Source organism: Oenanthe melanoleuca, chromosome 6 (assembly GCF_029582105.1).
Source record: "Oenanthe melanoleuca isolate GR-GAL-2019-014 chromosome 6, OMel1.0, whole genome shotgun sequence".
Classification (NCBI taxonomy): Eukaryota; Metazoa; Chordata; class Aves; order Passeriformes; family Muscicapidae; genus Oenanthe; species Oenanthe melanoleuca.
In genome coordinates, this window is record NC_079340.1 from 18,655,973 (window position 1) to 18,675,079 (window position 19,107).

General features: G+C 38.6%; 1 protein-coding gene across 9 annotated transcripts in view; it reads right to left on the reverse strand.

Annotated features, from left to right (window-relative positions):
* Positions 1 to 19,107, reverse strand: part of PANK1 (pantothenate kinase 1) — a 38,787-nt gene that overhangs the window by 7,721 nt on the left and 11,959 nt on the right. For 8 of the 9 annotated variants that reach the window (XM_056494303.1, XM_056494305.1, XM_056494306.1 and 5 more), the window contains 4 exons: positions 14,403 to 14,755; positions 5,615 to 5,868; positions 3,923 to 4,099; positions 3,406 to 3,529 (listed from right to left, as the gene is read on the reverse strand). In XM_056494303.1, the coding sequence (XP_056350278.1) occupies positions 3,406 to 3,529; positions 3,923 to 4,099; positions 5,615 to 5,868; positions 14,403 to 14,755 (908 nt within the window). Of the gene's footprint in view, positions 1 to 3,405; positions 3,530 to 3,922; positions 4,100 to 4,617; positions 4,700 to 5,614; positions 5,869 to 14,402; positions 14,756 to 19,107 lie in introns of those variants that run through there. The other variant, XM_056494310.1, reaches the window with a different exon arrangement.

Sequence of the window (19,107 nt, forward strand, 5' to 3'; positions counted from 1 at the left end):
CTCTCCTCAGACTCTGCAGTCATGTCAGCATGCATATGTACTCAGGAATTTATGAATGAAAATAAGAACTCCTTAAATTTCAAAATGCTGCTATGGAACATGGCCAAGAGCACCCTGCATCCTTGGACAAGGCTGTTTTGTCTCTGAAGCAACTTCAGAGAAAGGAGGGACAAATATGCAATTAATTATAATTAATTTCCTGTAATGCCATCGCATAAAATTAATTAGAATCTACACTTCAATTTCACATGCACAAGATTTTTTTCTGAATATAAAAACAAAGCTATTGTTACCAGAAGCAATACCTAACATAGAGTATAAAAATTACTGCAAATTTTGAATCTTAAAGTACTAGTAATAACAGTGTGTATCAACATGCAAATTTCAATTTTGTTTCAAATATTCCTTGAGTTGACAAGGTTAAAAATTGTATCAATAATACAAAGTTTCCTATATTTTCTGAACTGAATTAAAACAAGTTTAGCATTTTTCAGAAGTCGAAATGCTACCCTTTAGGGAGACTTGTTAATTTACTTTTAAATTGACCACTGCTGAAGCTTTCAAAGCTGAAAGAAAGAAATCTTAAACTGCTGAAGAGATGGTGGTGATATGCTTATTTAAGCTAATCAAATTACAGCATCCTGGAAAAGACATGCACTCTCCCACTCTGTGGGGTCTTGGTAAGTTTTTCAACTACACTGCAGCAGAAAGCTACAGTATAGCTTTCATACAGTATATTCACATATTTGCCAATATAATTGAATAGAGAAATCTCTATAAATAACAGTAAAAAACACTGCACATATTTTTTCAAGGCAGCTTGTTCAGATGTGAATTTACATGTTCTGTGAGTAAGAAAAGTATAAACCAGATCAGTTTCCTTTATGCAGTTCTGCTGTGCCTAGGACAGGCCATTTCAAAGGGTCTGTGGCCAAATGGTTCCAGACTGTGGAATTTTCTACCCCACTGCCAACTTTGTGCAAGCAAATTTGCTTTGAAGTTCTGCAGACAGAATATTTCATTTATTCCCCAGCCTCATTTTTTTCCTGCACATATGCAAGTCATTTTCAACACAATATTAAAGTTGCAATCATTGGGAAAAGCTTATCAAAAGTCATGCTTCAGGGCATAAATTGATTCTTCCAACCTAAAAGTGAGCATTACCATAACCCTAATCTAATACATACAAGCCCCACAAAAGAATATCATATTCAACTCTTTATTTAGCTCTTATTTGAGGATTTGATTCATCAAGCTTGCTGTAAGTCAGAGCCATGTCTCCCAAAAGCAATTTAGGTGTCTAGATTATTGAGCATTAGGTTTTTTCCCCAAGAGCAAGCTATCTAAAGATGAGCTTCCTTGAAATGATACTGTATGTTTTTCTTTTTAACAGTATATAAAGCAACTAAATGAAGTTTTCATTCTCTAAAACTACAAAATAATTTACTTCAAGTGTTAGAGAAATTCTGCTTTGACACTGTGAAATGAAGAACATTTAGCACATCAATTCACATTCCTCCACAAAATTCTACGGATCACATCAGTTTTTAAGAGGCCTGGCCCCAGAACAGAGCTGTTAGGAGCAGTGACTCAGAAGCATTAGTTTCCTTAGCAGCCCATCTCCTCCTCTGAAGGCACTGCATGTGGCTCCCTGCTGCAACTCTCAATGCTTTGATAGCCCTGTACAATGCTGCTTGAACTCCATGCCACAAGGCAACACTGTAAAGAAGCTGAAAGCAAAGAGAACACTGAAAGAGAATCATCCTGACTGAAAGAGTCAAATGGCCAAGGAAAAAGATATATGTCTGCAGCCACTTTTCACAATGAAGGAAGGTTATCAGTGGCATTGGATAGGGGCATGCACTACAACTTATGTTGATCAATATATTTCAAAAGTCCTCTAGAGAGGAATATGAGCAACAAACATAATAATGGCATACAAAATAAAAAGAGAATAAAAAATGAAGTGCAAGCATAGCAGTGAAGAGACATCCCGTGACTGAGAAAAAAATGGCAGATGAAGTTCAAATTAAAAAAGTGAAATGACACAATTGAAAGGGGAAAAGAGAAACACTTGATGATGCAGACACAATGATAGGCTCCAAATTAGTCACTTTAGACTGTTGACTTCTTAGAAATTAGTTCCATGCTCACATAAATGAAATATTATGAACTGTTAGTAAAGGAGCTCTGAGCACAAAATTTATCAATATGCCATCACAAATTGAGCAACCACATTCTGAATACCATATGAAAATCTGATAATTCAGTCTTAAAATTACAACAATAAAGACTAAAAAGACAAAATGAAGGAGTGGATAAAAGCGTCTTCTGCTTTTTTAGGTAAGAAGACTAAGTATTAGGACCTTTTGCCTTGGAGAGACCAAGAGGGAGATGTGGCAAAGGTTGATTAAAAATCAAATCAAAACACACACCCACCAAAAGCACTAGTGATTAATTATTTACTGTTTCTGATAAAGCCATAAGCTAGATAGGACCAAATAAAGTGATTAGATGGCAGTTTGGTGAGTTTCTTGGGTTGGTTTTGCTCAATTTTTCTGGCTCTGCCTGTGTGTTGTTGATTAAAACATAAAAGCAGCAGCAATTTTTTTTCTACCAACAGAATGCTGTGCAGCTAAAACACTTATGTGTTAAAAATATTATATAAATTCATTATCTGCTTAGAGCAGATAAAAGGTATTAGTTAACACATAATTGTAAAGGATGCAATCTGCAGATAAAAGCAAGGGCCTAAATGTTTGGGTTTGTGGTGGGGGTTTTTGTGCTTGATTGTTTTGGTTTTTAACTGCTGGAAGCTGTAGTGTACAGGTGGAACAATCCATCCCTATTTATCATGCATAATCAAAAGAATGTAATAAGCATCTGAAAGGAGTTTGAGGCAGGAAAATGAACTGTATTTTTCTTCTTTATGACACAATGCAATGGAACTTGCATCTATCCAAACATCTAACACAACACACAATTTGAACCCATCCTGCTATGGAAACAAAGAAAAATAGTATTCAAAATAAATTCTGTCATGCTATAGTAAAACCTGCAAATAACTACAAAGAAGCAGCGTAATAATTATTATTGCAAACATGTTAAAATTTATGTACTACAACTTGAGAACAACTGAACACTCCAGGCTGAAGCTCAATGCTTCAAAGAGATCTTTACAGATAATTTTTCTCCCCTCTTCCCTAGCATTGAAGCTTGAACAGCCTTACACTTTACATCAAAGCATACACATAATAAGCCACCAGAATTATGACAGGACATTAAATATATGCATATGTACCAAAGCCAATGACACAGCTACTACGTCAGCAATTTGCATTTTTGCACCCTGATAATCTCACTATGCTGTTTCTAAAGGTTTTAGGCTCATGGTAAATAACTTACCTCATTCAATGCACACATGCGAGCAATAGAACCTATGTTGTTGGTGATGGTGACCAAAGTAGCTCTGGCCAAGTCCTCTTTACTGATGGAATCTCTCTTCTCTTTACTCATCATATGACCAAAGCTGTGTGAGGAAGATCGTGTCTTTTAACATGAGATATTCAGGTGTGATAAAAGCCCTTAAAATTGTATCATTTAGCAAGTTTTGCTTTGATTTGATAACCATTAATTTGTGATTTCAAATGTGAAAAAGGATCTCATTAGAAAGGCAAACCAATGAGTAAGAACACTTCCAAAATAACTGCAATTTAAGTGGAAGCAAACTGCATCAGGCATTACTTACACCTGTTTAGAAAAAAAGAGCAAGAAGCAGGTGAGAGATCTAAGGACAAATCCCATGATACACTGAGTTACATTTCCACATGGACACAGTGCATAGTCCAGGGATTATGCACTCAGTTCAGCATGCACAGAAGTTTCCAAGGGACTGCTCCCACACAGCTCAATGAACACGTACCTCGATGCTACAGCAGATCCCTGAAGGCCAAACCGCTCATAGTCTCCTCCGTAAATATCCTTCACCAGCTTATCCACATTGGTGCTGTCTCCCTTTGCAGCCATTTCCAGAGCTTCTTCAAATGTCTCACAGCCAGTGAGCAAACAGCACAGGCCCAGGAATGTTCCTCCTCCAAGGCTAGAAAAGCACAATCCCTTCAGACCAGCAGCTTGAGCCAGCTTTTACCAGAACCCTTCAGACTCCATTTACAACAAGCTGTACACAGGTGCCAATTGTATCTCACAGCTCCTCTCCCAGAGGAGTGCACACACTCTGCACTGAGCTCCTATTTAACACAAGTGTCATCCAGTGGTTTTAACTCAACTAGACTTGAGTCCTTAATTCTTAAATAGGAGAAATTATACTAAAGGGTTAGCTAAGAACAAGGTTTGACCCAACACCACAGATACCCCTTCACTACTTGTAGCATTCTAACAAGTTTTCTGCCAAAGAATAATTAGCCAGCAGAGCACTCAAATGAGTGAGGAAAGAATGAAGAGCAAACAAAGGTAAATCTGTAAGGGCTGGCAGCCAAGGCAGATCTTGTCCCCCTAGCCAGAGGCAGGAAACAGTCTGGTTGGCTCCTTTTCAAAGCAAGCCCAGCACCAGCCCTGAATGTTCTTTCCCTGCAAGAACTCCGAGCAAGGAACACTCACCTGAATATTTTGTAACAGCTCAAGTACAATATTTACTGACTACATAACTTTAACTGTGCAGAACACATTGCTAACTCATTAAAGTTCTACTTTGGACTTTTCAGTCTTACAGACATGAACTTTAACTTATTAATCTCTTCATCCTTCCTCATTCTTTCCTGGCCACTGACAAAGTTAACTTATTTGTAGTGACTGGAGCCACTGAAAACAAGGTGATCAGTGAGACACCACATGCACTTCATGAAAAAGCACAGGAGGTCAGATGGGAACTCTATTTAGTCCATGCTCTGGGATTATTGGGTTTTTCAGAATACATAGCATTGTAATGTACTCAGTATCTGAACAGTAGAAAGCTCTGCACACCAGCTACAAGACAGTATTGATTTCATCATCTGTAACAAGTCAACAACACACTGCAGTCATGTTTTTCCTTCCACAGTGGAAAGGATTAGAAGCACATCTACCAAAGATGCCAAAATCTCTGTGCTTGAAAAAGACCTAGAACTGCAAGAAATCCAGTGCCTCCCACTGAACTTGTGTCCATCTGTACTGTATAGAGAGAAATGGCTCATGGCTACCATTGTGGCAAAGGTATGCCCTAGGTAAGGCAACAGACAATATAAATGCACATCATATGCAGTATACATGAGAAACTTTAATACATACCATGGACCAAAAAACAGAATGCAGGGGAGAGAAGATTCATTTGCTGGGACACTTATTTTGGAAATTCATAGCAAGAGATGGGAAATAAGTAAGAACACCAACAAGAGACTAAGGCAGGTTTAAAATTGGAACACATCAATGATGTCCCCAACATAGATCCCCTCTCTGAAGCTATCCTAGGATATTTTCAGCCTTACTACTGGTAGGCTTTTAAAAGAAATGGGAATGCATGCACAATTGAGAGTTGTAGCTACTGACCACACTCTCTAATTCTATTGTTCAGTTGTGAAGGAAAAAAGAAAACAGTTGAAAGAAACAAAAGTAAATTTACCTGGATCCTGTAACTCTTTTATAATTGTCCTTAGAATACACAGCTAGGATGCTGACCCCTGAGCCTATGTTAACCAGCAGCATAGGATATGGATTATCAAGGCAGTAAGGCTTTTTCTGGCACTGTTCAGGATCTGTAGGATTTTCAAAATAATAGCACTCTGGTTGGCCATTGAAACCAACAGAATCAACATAAAGGAGGCCCTGGATCAAACAGTCCAATTCATCCAGTTTATACAGCTGTAGATCAGCCATCTGTAAAAGAATAACAAGAAATTAAGAAACACATATTTCCTAGTATAATACAACTCTGAGAAGCACAAAAGGCTCCACTGAAGCACTTTGATCACTTTACTAGTAACACATTATGCTATTTAAGCAGTACAGAGATCCAAGCATGAAGTCTGAAATAAAAATTCACTATCTGCCTGACAGCAGCTACCTCCCAAAACAATGATGTGCTACACAGTAATGCCATCTAGTCCCTTTGCCTTTGAGACATTCTGGGCTCTGCAAGCAGGAAGTATTTATCCTCTTTAATATTCTGATGCAATAAATGTCTTTCCCCTCATTCCCAGCCCAGAGGAGCTGTGTTCTGCAGCTTTTGGGCAGTATCAAACACATGCCTACAGAACAGCATTCCTCAGGATGCAAACTACTTTAGCTCATCATCCAGCTACATTTCCCAGTAATTTAATTAAATTTTCAGTAGAAGCATTAAGATGTGCATGTTACATTAATACACATTAAATATACAGTGAATTGTTTTTTCATGCATGTCACTAGTTATTCCGCTTAGTTTTTTAAATTACAATAAGCACTTTAAAATTACTCATGAAAAACAGAGGCATAGATCCTATGTTTGGAGAAAAACCATATAAAAAATCCAAACAAAAGGATTGTCAGACCCATGCTTCCAGCAGAAAGTAACTTAAAGAGAAGGCAGACGACCAGTAACAAAAAAAAGCTGACAAAAGACATTCCCTTTGAGATCTCACAGGTCACCATGATTGTACTTCAACTGACATGTCTACTTACCATAGCCTTCTACTCACTAGAATTAGAAATAACATCCCTTTCTCAAAATAGGATACACTGACCAACTGCAGAAAGTCTCATTTACATTTCTAGGTAGAGGAGAGGGCAAAAAAAACTGTAAAGTTGCCCATCCAAATCCTGAGGTCATTTTCATCCTCATGCATGGCAAAGCAGGTCATGCCCAACTCTATTTTCTAGCAAAAAAAAGCAACAGAGTATAATGGAGTTATACAGTACACAGCTGGTTCTCCAGCATTTGCATACTGCAGGATGTTTTCATAATAGCTAATGGAGAAGATTTACATGGGTTACTATGTCCTATTTTTAATTCTGGAAGCTATATTAAGTCACTATAAAGAGGGAAGATATTTCTGTGGAACAGGCATGGTCAATAGGTTACATTCTTTTAAGCTATTTAAATCTCCCCTGCTAAGTCTGTGTTCTACTTAGAGTACACAGCTCTAACTTGCCACAAGTGAAAGCCATCCCACTCTTTGAGTCTGTCCTTTTTTTCACTTGCCACTCCTCAAATCCTGTAACCAGGGAAAAGAAATAAAACCAAAAAGATCCCAAGCCAGCAGTCTCAAAGACCTCAACATAGATCTAATTATTCATAGAACAAGTAAGAGAGGTGGAAATCATTTTCTCTTGTTTCTGTATTTCCTCCTGCAACTTCTGCAATCCCTTGCAATTTTTTTCTGGTTACCATATTGCTACACAAATTAAAATTCGAGAAATGCAGCATAAAAGACTTGAACCATTTAGCTAGCAAATACAAAGAATAAGCATAATTTGTGAGAAAGTTTTTCAAGAAATGTCACAAAATTCTTAAGGCAACTTTGTAAATATCTTGGATTTCATTAGACCAAGAGGAAAAGCTCCAAGATTTGCACAAGACAAGGTATGATGCAAGGTATCAACATAATAAACCCTTCATGCACCCTTTATCACAATGAACATTGCATGGAGTCCACTAAGTCATCACTCCTTACGGGATTTATTTAGCTCAACAAACATTGCACATACCTGGATGGCATAAGGAAATATTCTGTACCCATGATCTTTCCCTAGGTTATGTGCTGCACAGTGTCAGTTTCCTCACCTTGGTGTATAAGTCAGATGTAGCATGACCAAACCACCATCTAACACAGATGCATAGATGTGCTGTGAACCAGGAGCTGCTGTACAAATATGAGTCATTAGCAGGTTTATGGTCCCTACTGTCCAAACCTCTATTCTAATGTAAGCCAAATAACCAGCCACAAACTGCTTTTGTCTGATCCATGCTACACTTTTACAAACAGGGAAGCACGAGCCAGAGACCTTGCAAGACACAAACAAGTAATACAACACTTCTGACATGAGTGCAAATCCACAGGCAAACCCCTTAATTCTACAAACTATCCAGTCACCTCACCAACTCTGTAAGAACAGAACAAGAGAAACTAATCAGGTTCTTTCTCAAGCACTACACAGAGATGTTTTATTATGCCAGCCCTCCATGAATAAAAGACACATTAAAATTTGTTCTGCTTTTTATAGCTCTGTGCTATATATAACAGTTGGTACACTGTAAGCAGAAAAGTCCTATTACTGCTTTCTTTCATGTATGATATTCATAGCAGACTGAAAAACTATTTTCCTGTGTCGTTGCAGAAGTCTGGTTTTGATTTTTGGAATAATCAAGACAGGCATCAGTATTCTATGTCAATCCACCTTCCTTCAGAGAACCAAAAGCTCAGCAACCAGACACCCAAGGCTCCAAAGAGCTTACTGAGCCACCACTGTTCTTATTTCTAAGCAGAAATTAGGGCAAAGTTTCAAGAAATGTAGTAACCCAGTCTTGTACAAGAAGCCACAATAGAGCCATAGTCACAATTCAGTCCCTTTCCCTGCATATACAGCTGTGATTTTGTTCACAGTGTCTCAAAGCACCAAAACTCCTCACAGAAATAAATGTACCTGTAATCTTTGTAACTTATTTACAAATAGGCAAACATTTCTTCCTGCTGCCATCACCTGACCTAGCACAGTCTTCTCACCCTCACCTTTCAGCTGTTCAAACCTCTTCTTAGAGGAACCAAAGTTTATGTGCAAACACGCATGACAGAAATGGAAGCTGTGTCTAGCAGCACATTTTAATTGGATGTTTTTCCTACAACTTTTACAAAATGCATTTGCAGGTATTTTCCAGCCCTTTACAATTCCTAACATGAAGGCAGACAGCAAAATGGTCAACTTACCCTACTCTGCACTCCCATAACTATATTCAGCACAGTGCCTCTCTAGAGGTTATGCCAAAGTTGTGCTATGAGAAGAACAACTGCAGAACAGAGTAGTGTACAGGACCCTGGAGGGAAAATTTATGATGATTACAGGGAAACCACATGTACATTTTTTTAAAGAATAATTTTTCTGCATTATAGCCAGACTGTAGCTATTCCTGTTTTTTTTAAGACTGCTTTTTAAATACTGGGGAAGGGAACAAAACATTTTAGACCTCATGAAACTCTCAAGGGCCATCAAAAGAAGTGACTTAGAACTTCAACCATGCTTGCAAGCACATCAAGACAAAATAGCCAACATTTCCCCCTATGATCTTAGCACCAAACTCCTGAAACACAGCTGATTTCAAGGATACAAAACATCTGTTGTTACTGCGTACAGATGCTGTTCCAAGAAGAATGAAAGACCATCTCCTGTACTCTTGCAAGAAGTGCTGGAAAATTGTGTTAGCTGCTGAGGTGAAGATTTGGATTTCTCTGATGTTTGGCATGTTGCTTTTTTAAAATTGAGTGCATAACATTAAAAATAATTAGCTGTATTCAAGTACCAAACAGTGTAAAAAGAAAAAACATGGTACCAACTTGTTTCTGCTTTCAGGTATGGAAGCACCTGGGTCAAAGACTTGGGTCCTATTTGTTTCTTGTTATGGGTGAGCAAACACACCCACTTCAGCAAGGTAAACATGAAACAGCCCAGTCCTCTAGAAGTGAGCTGAGGGCAGCCATGACATATTTGCACTGGGGTTGAAGTCTAATCTACCACCATTGGTGTGCAGACATGTTTTCAATGAAGTGCCAGCTCATTTAACATTTCACCCACTTTTACTGTATTCTGGTAGACACAGGAAAGTCAGAACCTAGATGCAGTTGCAAGTTTATTTTTTGCTTGGACTTTCAATGAGAAATAGTTTTTTTTCTGTCAAAAACTGTTAGGAACATAATATCTTGCAAGCTTTTAATTATCAATTACAACAGCCTCATTTGTTATATCACTCTGGCTTTTATGTCTGCTGGGCATTGCTCCAGTTTTTATTTCTTAGAATAGCTTACAATCTAGCTTTTCCTTCCATCTCTTCCACTTCCATAAGGACTTTGCTTTCTTTATATTTTGATTATCTTCACTTCAACCCCCAACTCTGCTACTTTATGGAGCTGAAAATAGCCACTCACATCCAAACAAGACAAAGTCTAATGCACATAAACTGCAAGTCCAACATTCACCGAGGCAGAAGATTCACTCTATATCAGCTTTGGGCAAAAAAAGCACTCATCAGGAATCCTCTGCAGTGCTCTGCCCTCTTGCACAGCGAGCCATGAGGATCTCTCCTCCCTCTTGGCAGGGAAGAGATGCACATTGTTTGTTCCCACTCCCTCTGAAGAGGTTACTTTACCCATTCTCTGGATGCCACTTTCAACTCCAGCCCAGCCCCGATGGCCTGAACAGCTGCCTCCAGCCTCCTCAGCAAGAAGATTTTTGAGTGTCTCACACTAACTGTGAAAGAGTTACACAGCTTACTCATCCTAAACACAGGACAGTGAGTTTATTTGTTTTAAAATGAACACAGTCTATAAGTCATCCACAGGCATGACCACATGCCACAAAGTCAAGCCTTAGAATTAGCTAATAACTGGCACAATAAAATCACTATCCAAAAGCTAAGCTCACTTTTAAAGCATTTTCCTTTATGGGAAGGTCAAGGCCTGAGTTTGAGTCTGTGGTGGTAAGAGACTTCCTTCTTCCCCCGTCCCAGATGCTCTTGATTGAGGATTGTTAGCACAGATGCTGCTCCCACTGAAGACAGCAGTAAAATTTCTATTAAGACAAGTCAGGTTCTGCAGGTGTCTGTTCAGGAAAGGAATACAGAGATCCCACCTTTCAGCCACTGCAATCAACATAAATTTTATAATAGAGCAGATTTTAATCAAAAGTATGAATAGTCCTTCCTTTCCTCATCCTGCCCATCCTTTACATTTGCAGCCTAAAAATTTATTCCTCGTTACATTAACAGCAAACTTCTGTGCAAGTAATGTGCCTGCCTGTGCTATCAAGGAGGAGTCACAGAGCACAAAGAGATTCATCTCACAAGCAAGTCTAAGTACTCCTTACTTTTACAGAAGTGGTTACTTGGGCATTTACACATATGTGAAGTGACAGTATGTAGCTGGGGAAAGGAGGAATGATTATCAAAACTAGGCTGCAGATTCATCCATGCCTTAAGACCACTGATACCTGAAAATAAAGACAGCCAGCCATAAAGACCATTCAGAGTCATTCAGAGAGGAGGCAAAAAAAGAACAAAAGTGCAAGAAAAAAATCCCAAGGCTGGAAACAGTCCTTTTGGTGAATTACTTACTGATGCTCTCTTCAATGAACATAAAGTATAACCATATGGTCGGTAAAATTATTTCTGTGGTCTAGTTTAATGAATAGAGTCAATTTTCCTGCTTCTAGGGGAAGCACTCAGATCATCAGAATGAGTCACATGATCTGCCAAGCTAGTGACTGACAAAGGATCCAACATACTGCCAGCAATCTGCAAGCAGACCATGGAGACTTTTTCAAGTATCCACCTCTCCAAAACTGCAGATCATATGAGGGAGGTGAAATAGCTAAACCTAGGTAGCTTCATAAATTTAGTTGCCTTTTTATAGGAAAAAAAAACAGTCTTAAGGTAAATGTCTCACCATGTTATTTTTTAATACACAAAAGCAACAGAGATGTCTAGATCAAACCTGTTTAACTTATTTAAGGATTCAGAACCAGACAAAGGAACAGATGCAAGTAACAACAGGGTATCTGCCTCTCTATTTTAAGGAGAAAAAGCTTCTATAACCTTAGAAGGCTTCCTTCCTTGGGAATTGAATGTTGTTTTGAAATATATTGGATCTTTTGTCCTAAATCTATGCAATCTTACAGTCACATTGAGAAATACTAAGATAAACAAGTAATTTAAAAGCATATACACAGGAAAATAAAGGGTCAGATCAAAAGCATGTTAGTTAGATCAAATCAGTTACTAGCATGTAGCCAGATTTGTTAATGAATATAACAACAAGCATACTTTAGTTTTTCCACACTGCTTCTAAGTAACAAACAGGAAGATTTAAAGTCTCCTCCATGTAAGGCATTTTACAATATTCAATCCTACAATAGCAAGATTTAGACTTGGCACATATTCTCTACTTCTAGAGGTGCACTAGTGGCCAAATACTTGAACCAGGTATTTCAAGTAGAGCTTTGACAGAGCAGTCCTAAAATTGTTGTCCAGTGTCAATTTATACACAGCAGAACACACTGAAAGCCAGATTTTGTTACAATGGCTAATGAAGGGTGACAATTTAAGTGCCAGTACCCAGAACACTCTGCCCTTGAGAGAGATTAAGCAAGCAAACTTCTATGTAATAGATAATATTCTGTTCAATTATTCTCTATGGATATTACAGTTTGAGCCCAGAAACACTTCCTATAAGGGAAGGTACGAACTCGATAGCTGCGAAGGTGTGCAAAGCACTCATTTTGCTTTAGGCTAGAAAACTCCCCAGCCAGCCTTTACAGGGTTTGTCTTTACCTACTAGTGTTATAACACACAGGATGTTAACAACACTGCAGAGATGTGGAATTTCATGCCTAAGTCCACCAGTCATTTGCTGTGTGACCCTGTGTTTGTGTTCAATAGCTGGCAAAACAGCCCAAACTCCTCCAGCTATGGCTTCCCCTGCTATACTGACTATATTGCAGCTGAGATGAGACTGAACCCTCCCTGTAGATTGCATATTTACAGCCTGTAAGGCTAAAGCTACAGAGAAATGCTCAGCTGTGAGAGCCACCAGGCAACTTCCAGCTCAGTTCCACAGCTGTGGGAGTGAGGGACATGAACTTCCTTACTAAACAACTGTAGCTGTTATTACATGATGCAGGAAGAATGAATTTGGAGAGACTGATCATTCCAAGGGGATAGTCAGCCTCTTCAGAAAGTCCTGAAGTGACCTCCCATTGTCACTTATGAATGTGGCCTGAATCATTCCCAGGACACAAGCAAAGATACTCAAAAACACCTGAACTGAGGCCACACTGACTAGAACTAAAACTCACCTCCTACTGTGGCGCCAACATCTTTACACAATGTGAAGCAAACAAGTTCTTGAGGACTTAATCATCAGCAGACTCTAACTTGTAAGGGACTTGCAATCAGCCTAAAAGACAAGAGATCTAGCACTAGTGGTGGACTACTGCACCAATTCAGAAACATGATATTCCTTCCTTAGACATGGAAACAGTCTAATATTCAATGAAAGTGACTGCACAACAACCTAACAGTTTGAATTCATGGTGAGCTCTTACAGCATTCGTTTTCCCCTTAGAATCTTGGTCATCTGATATGTGAGGATATTGATGACAGAGGAGTATTGACAAGGAAAAATACCTCTTGTACAGCAGGAATGGATGCTTGTAGTTAAAAATTAAGCACACAGAGTTAAGGACTGCAGTCAACAGCAGTTGGTGATTCAGTATGAGAGCTCCCCAGACTGAAGAAGAGACAGAAAAGCAGCTGTAACCTGCCATACCCAGCAGCCAAGATCAGGTCAAAAGTTAGGGACAGAAGTGCCAGACCCACCAGTCAAGTAAATCATTCATATTAGTCTTAGTGACATTGTTTGGGGACAATCAGATTAGTCTCTTTTTCACAGAAAATAAATGTAGATATGTCCCAATACAGATGGATACACAACAGACAACTGCCTCCTGAATGCTTTTTCTCTTCAACACAGTTTGTACAACAGCTCTTCCATGCTTCTACATCACAACCAATTTTGAAGAGTACTCTAGTGCAAAACTTCACATTTACATCAGCTTCTGAAGTTCCCTGCAAAGACTATTTTTAAATCCTTGGAGATCTGAGACCTACTCATCTCATGAACTGCCTTTCTTTAAATGGCACACTCACAGAATTGAAATCAAAAGCTAGCTGGAATTATTATGCTCCCACACACTGTTTCTCCATGCTCCATGGTTGGTCTTCCAGACTCTTGACTTCAGTCTGTTCGAAGATTAATACAAAGGGAAGGGAATCTGAATCAAATCTCCAGCCTGTATGGTTTCAAATCTGGTTTCCAATAGATAACCAGTTTGTGAGTACATATAGTGTCATGCTTCTAGGTTGTCTTAATATACCCTCATAGTTGACTATGAGGCATCAGATCATCACGGCTGTACTCTGGAGAAACTCCCCATTTACTGAAAACATCCTGCACAGCAATACTTCAGTAGAATACCCAACAAGTAGAATACCCTTCCCTCCCTCCTCCATGTTCTCAGCAATGTCACCAATTAACAAATGGGAATTGTTTCTGTTGCTCCTAATCAGTTAGAATGGACTAAGAAAAACCAGCAAGTTTTAGTAGATGGGCTCTCATGGTGTTTTCCTGAAGTACTTCCCACAGAACCCAAGTGAACTGTTCACATACCGTTCTAAAGTCTTCCTCAAACTTGTAAGCTCCACCTCCCGTGGCGCAGAGTGTAGTGTGCAAACTGGAGAAGTTCTTTTCACTGCCCATCTGAATGAACCTGTGCATGGCACAGCTGGGAAAGCGGATGAAGTGCAGGTTTCCTTTGCGTCCACACATGGTCAGATTTTTCAGTTCCAGGTGGACATCACGAATGCCAGTTTTACCATAGGCTGTATTGGAGGTCAAGTATTTCCTAATGCTTTTCAGGTTTTCCACCTCCTCCTGTTCCTCCTCTGCAGTAATGTCCTTAGGTTCAAAGTAGACCAGTTTAACCAACGTTCCACCGATATCCATTCCAAACCATGGGAATGCTAAGAACAAGGGGTTTAGGGAGGAAAAAAGAGAAAGTCACTATACATACACAGGCTAGACAAATCACTTAAATCATTAGCTGAATGACAATTCAGTGCAGTCACAGTAGCAGTATCTACTCCTGAGAACTGGGGGTCACTTACATCCAATTCATGTGATTTAAACACATCTCTAGATCAAGCCTTCATAAAGCCTCAGTTAAGAAAAAGAATAAAGAAAAACTCAAAATATTCTTATCTGAAGAAGCAGGTTTTAATAAAATAAAAACATTTTTTTCCCCAGGAAATAATTTTAGTCTTCAGTTACCACCTCTTGACAGGGCATATTTTTCTGCATTTCACCAAACTGGCACCAATGGGTGAGAAATGAAATGAAATGGTGTTTCATCCAATTGGCTCCAATTCTGCTAAGAATTAAGGGGAGGAGGAGGAAACAACCAAACAAAGAAGAGAACAAGATTTCTCAAGTCATATTCCCACTGTGTAACATCTACTGCCTTTCCAAGCTCAGTCAGAATTTCCATGGTCACAAGGCTGTGTCTGAAGAGCACCAATACAGAGCTCTCATTATGCAGGAGGCCCCCAGACTCCAACCCACCAGAACCAGCAGCTCTGTTGGACTGCAACACTTGTACAAAGTAGCCAAAAGTGAGCTGGCTTACGCTCAGTATTTACCACTGACAGACCCATCCTTTGAGCAGTCTCCCTTTGCTGGTATATGTGTTAGCCTATCACATAATTATATAGGAAATGCCACTATTTGCTTCCCAGCTTGCCACATCTGGCCTAGGTCCTCCAAAATCCTTGTTTTGTTAATAGCAAGAAAAAGTTACTATGGAGAACACCCAGCAGAATATAATAACTGAATCAAGCATGTCTACCTGCTCCACTTATACATATATATATGCATACATTTTAAATAGTAAGCCAGGTAACTTTATGAAGCAGTAAGAATTGAGAATACAAAATCTATACACAGGTACTGAAGATGGAGGGAGCTAGCAATGTTTCTTAGAAAAATTAAATTAAAAGTACTGACTACATGATTAACATTTAAGACACACTACTAAAATAGCAGTCACACAGTCACCTTCCTGCTTTTTAGGGAGAATCAGGCGGACTTGCTAGAAAAATGATTCTACCAGCTAGGGCATCTTAACTTAGTGTGGTTACAGACTTGAAACCATAAATACCATATGCACAGCTGATTTTTCTGCCAGTGAAACCAAAAATAAACAACTTGGGGCAAACACTTTAATAAGCATAGGAGGTACTTATCACTCTGTCCTTCCTCATGTGACCAGACATCACTATTGAGTTACTCAGCTTTAGGCTGAAAGAGGTTTAGTGTCTTTTTTTCTTACCACAAGTGTCTCAGCATCATCTGGCTGAATAATTTGAAAGTCTAAATTTCCCAATTTTTAATATGCTCTCCCTGCCCAAAGCAATCCTTAAATGTCAGACATTTAAAACAGTTATTTCACTCCATTGCTGTATGCCAAGTAATTGAATCATCAGTTTCTCCTCCCATTTTCCCCATGGACAAGGCAGGCATAATGCATAAACTCCAATGAAGTAGCTAAGTAAGTCTAGCTGAAGTAAGGTCTAATTATTTACCCATGCTGTACAAGCTGCACAAAGACAGTGAATTTAAGTTTAATTTGAGGTTTGGGAAGATACATCATCCTATGCAGATACATGAAAGTTCCCTGAAATGGGAAGAATTCAAAAAAAGTGTTTTTAAAACAGGCTTTATTTTAAAGAAGGAAAATATGTTATAGACTAACCTGCAACCCAAACACTTGTGAAAGTACAAAGTGAATATTTATGTGAAAGCTGGCTGGTCCACACTGCACAACATTCTAATGCAGCGGAGCTCAGGATGCCAATCCCATTAGTGATTTACACAAATCTTTATTAATGCTACTGAGAACTTTAATTACCTGTCCCACTGGAACAGTAAGTCTCCTCCTCAGATGTATTTTAACTGTGCAAGCAGGAAGCCCAATTTTAAAAGCAGCATGGTTGGAATATGCAATACAGAACCAGATAAGCATAAGCCGATTTCCACTATTTTTCATTAAGTGCATAAAACCTGCTACATTCTACCTGCACCAACCATTGTTTTAAAGCCACAGTGCAGATTTCATCTTTAGAGAGAGGGAAGAAGTGTTCCATCCTCCTATCAAACAAAAGCTCAGCAACAGAAGTGTTAAATACTAACAGCTGAGAATTATCCATAAATGACTGCCAAGACCTTTCATTCTGTATCTTAACATTTTGAGAAGTTATAACCAAATCATTCACAAAGAATAAGTACTGTAAAAAACAACTACACTGAAGTTTCTTCAACTCTGCATAGTTCTTGGGATAGCTGCACATAATGCTCGCATTTATAAAGTGAGCAGAAATACCAGGGCACTTTTTTTTTGTTGTTTATTCTCTCTGTGAATCTAAGTTCCTTTCATTTTGTTGTGAGCCAAATGGACTGCTGCAGAAAGAAAGGAACTTTGCTTTTAGAACACCAGCAGTTTTCTTCAGCATAAATAAAAAGCCCAACACCAGTCAACAAAACCAGATATTTCAGTTATGCAGAAAAAAGCTTAGTTTTCTTCTCAGCTTCTAACACCAGCTCTCTGTTGGAATTACTTGCAATAATTCAACAACCATCTTGACTGGTTGACCAGTTAAGAAAAAAACCAAGTCTCAAAGTTTCTAACAAGTCACACTGAAATTCATATAACTTCTGTACAACTGGATTGAGAGTAGAAACACTTCTGTAACACTGAATTCCAGTGATTATTTTAAAATGTGTTAATTGTATCTTTTGTTACTATCAGTGTGCTCCAAATCAAAATGCACCACTGACCTACCATCAGTTCTTTTCCCTATCTATATATAGTCCATTTCAGCTGGCACCTATCCACTTCAACTTTCCTAGTGCTAATGGAAGCGCGCACACAGACTGAAGGTGCTCCTGGGGTTTGCTGCCTCTGTTAATGCAGAAAGATGATTCAGAGTCCACCAAAATTAACAGAGCCTGCTTGTTTGTGTAGGTAAGTTTTCCACAGACTTGAGGGCAAATGGGGAGAAAATTGTGGACTAGTTTTTTTGTTTGTTTTTTTTTTTTGGGGAAGCAGTGTTTGAGGTTTTCTGTTGGTTTATTTTAAACTGGAAGTCCAGCATTTCATTGGGAACCTGATTAAGTGTCCCTGAATTATGAAAAGCCAGAAAAGCAAGGAGAGGAATGTAAAATCCATCCCACCCATGTCTCAGATCACAGTTAGTCACATTTGCTATGAGCAATAAAGACAGCAGATAAGTTGCCTAAATGTTCTCAGAATGTAAAAAACTGCACTTCTTAATTAAAATTGTCTGATAATGATCATGAGCTGATTTCTCTCTTTTCAGTATGTAGCAACATACCTATTGGATCAGTTGAATTTGTAATTTTTGCGGCAAAACCAGAACTATTCTACTGCATTGCTACACAGCAGTAAGTAAAAAAATAACACTGTAAAATCTAGATTTTGGTCCCACAGAACTGATACAGAAAGCATCAAGATCCATCATGTGCTCTTAAAAGTCCAGCATAAATCAAAGACCCTACTTATCTTCTTAAAAAAAATAATTTACTTTATGTTAATAAACTGTGCCAACTACTTAGTGGTTTGTTACCATGAGATAAAAATCTGTACTAGTCCAAAATTTAGCTGCAGAAGCATGTGACAATGCAAACAGAAGGTATCTACAGCATTGCATAAGTAGGTAATCTGATGCACACCAACAGCTGTGTATCTGGGGCAAAGGTTCACCCATGAGAAATTCCATAATACATTTTACCTAGTTTCTGCATTAACTCTGGAGTACCAGGCTATTCCTACAAGGAATTATTAGATTCAGATTTCAGCACCTTGGATTTTTTAAAATCTTATGCTTAACATACAATAAAAGGAGGGCATGTGGAAAGTAAATATCAAATCACAACATTCTCCTCACAGGAGCTCAGGGGAAGAAAGAATGAGAGAGAACTCCTGGGTTATCAAGTAACATTTACTCTCATTAACGAAGATAACCAAGAGTAATCCTTTTCATACATTTAAACCAATCACCACATAAGGTTAGCTCAACCTTTTTACTCCTCAACGTTCAGAAAGATTTGTGCTTGAATCCTGCTGGTTAAAACATTCTTCTCTCTACCTGAGCCCTGGATTTATTTCTGACCAGTTTGCAGCAGTTTCTTCTTTTGCTAAAACTGTTTCAGCTTATACATCTCTTTTACAAGACCTGTATTTCCTCAAGGAAAGGCACAGTGTTTCAACTTTTTTATCAATAATTTGGATGGTGGTATC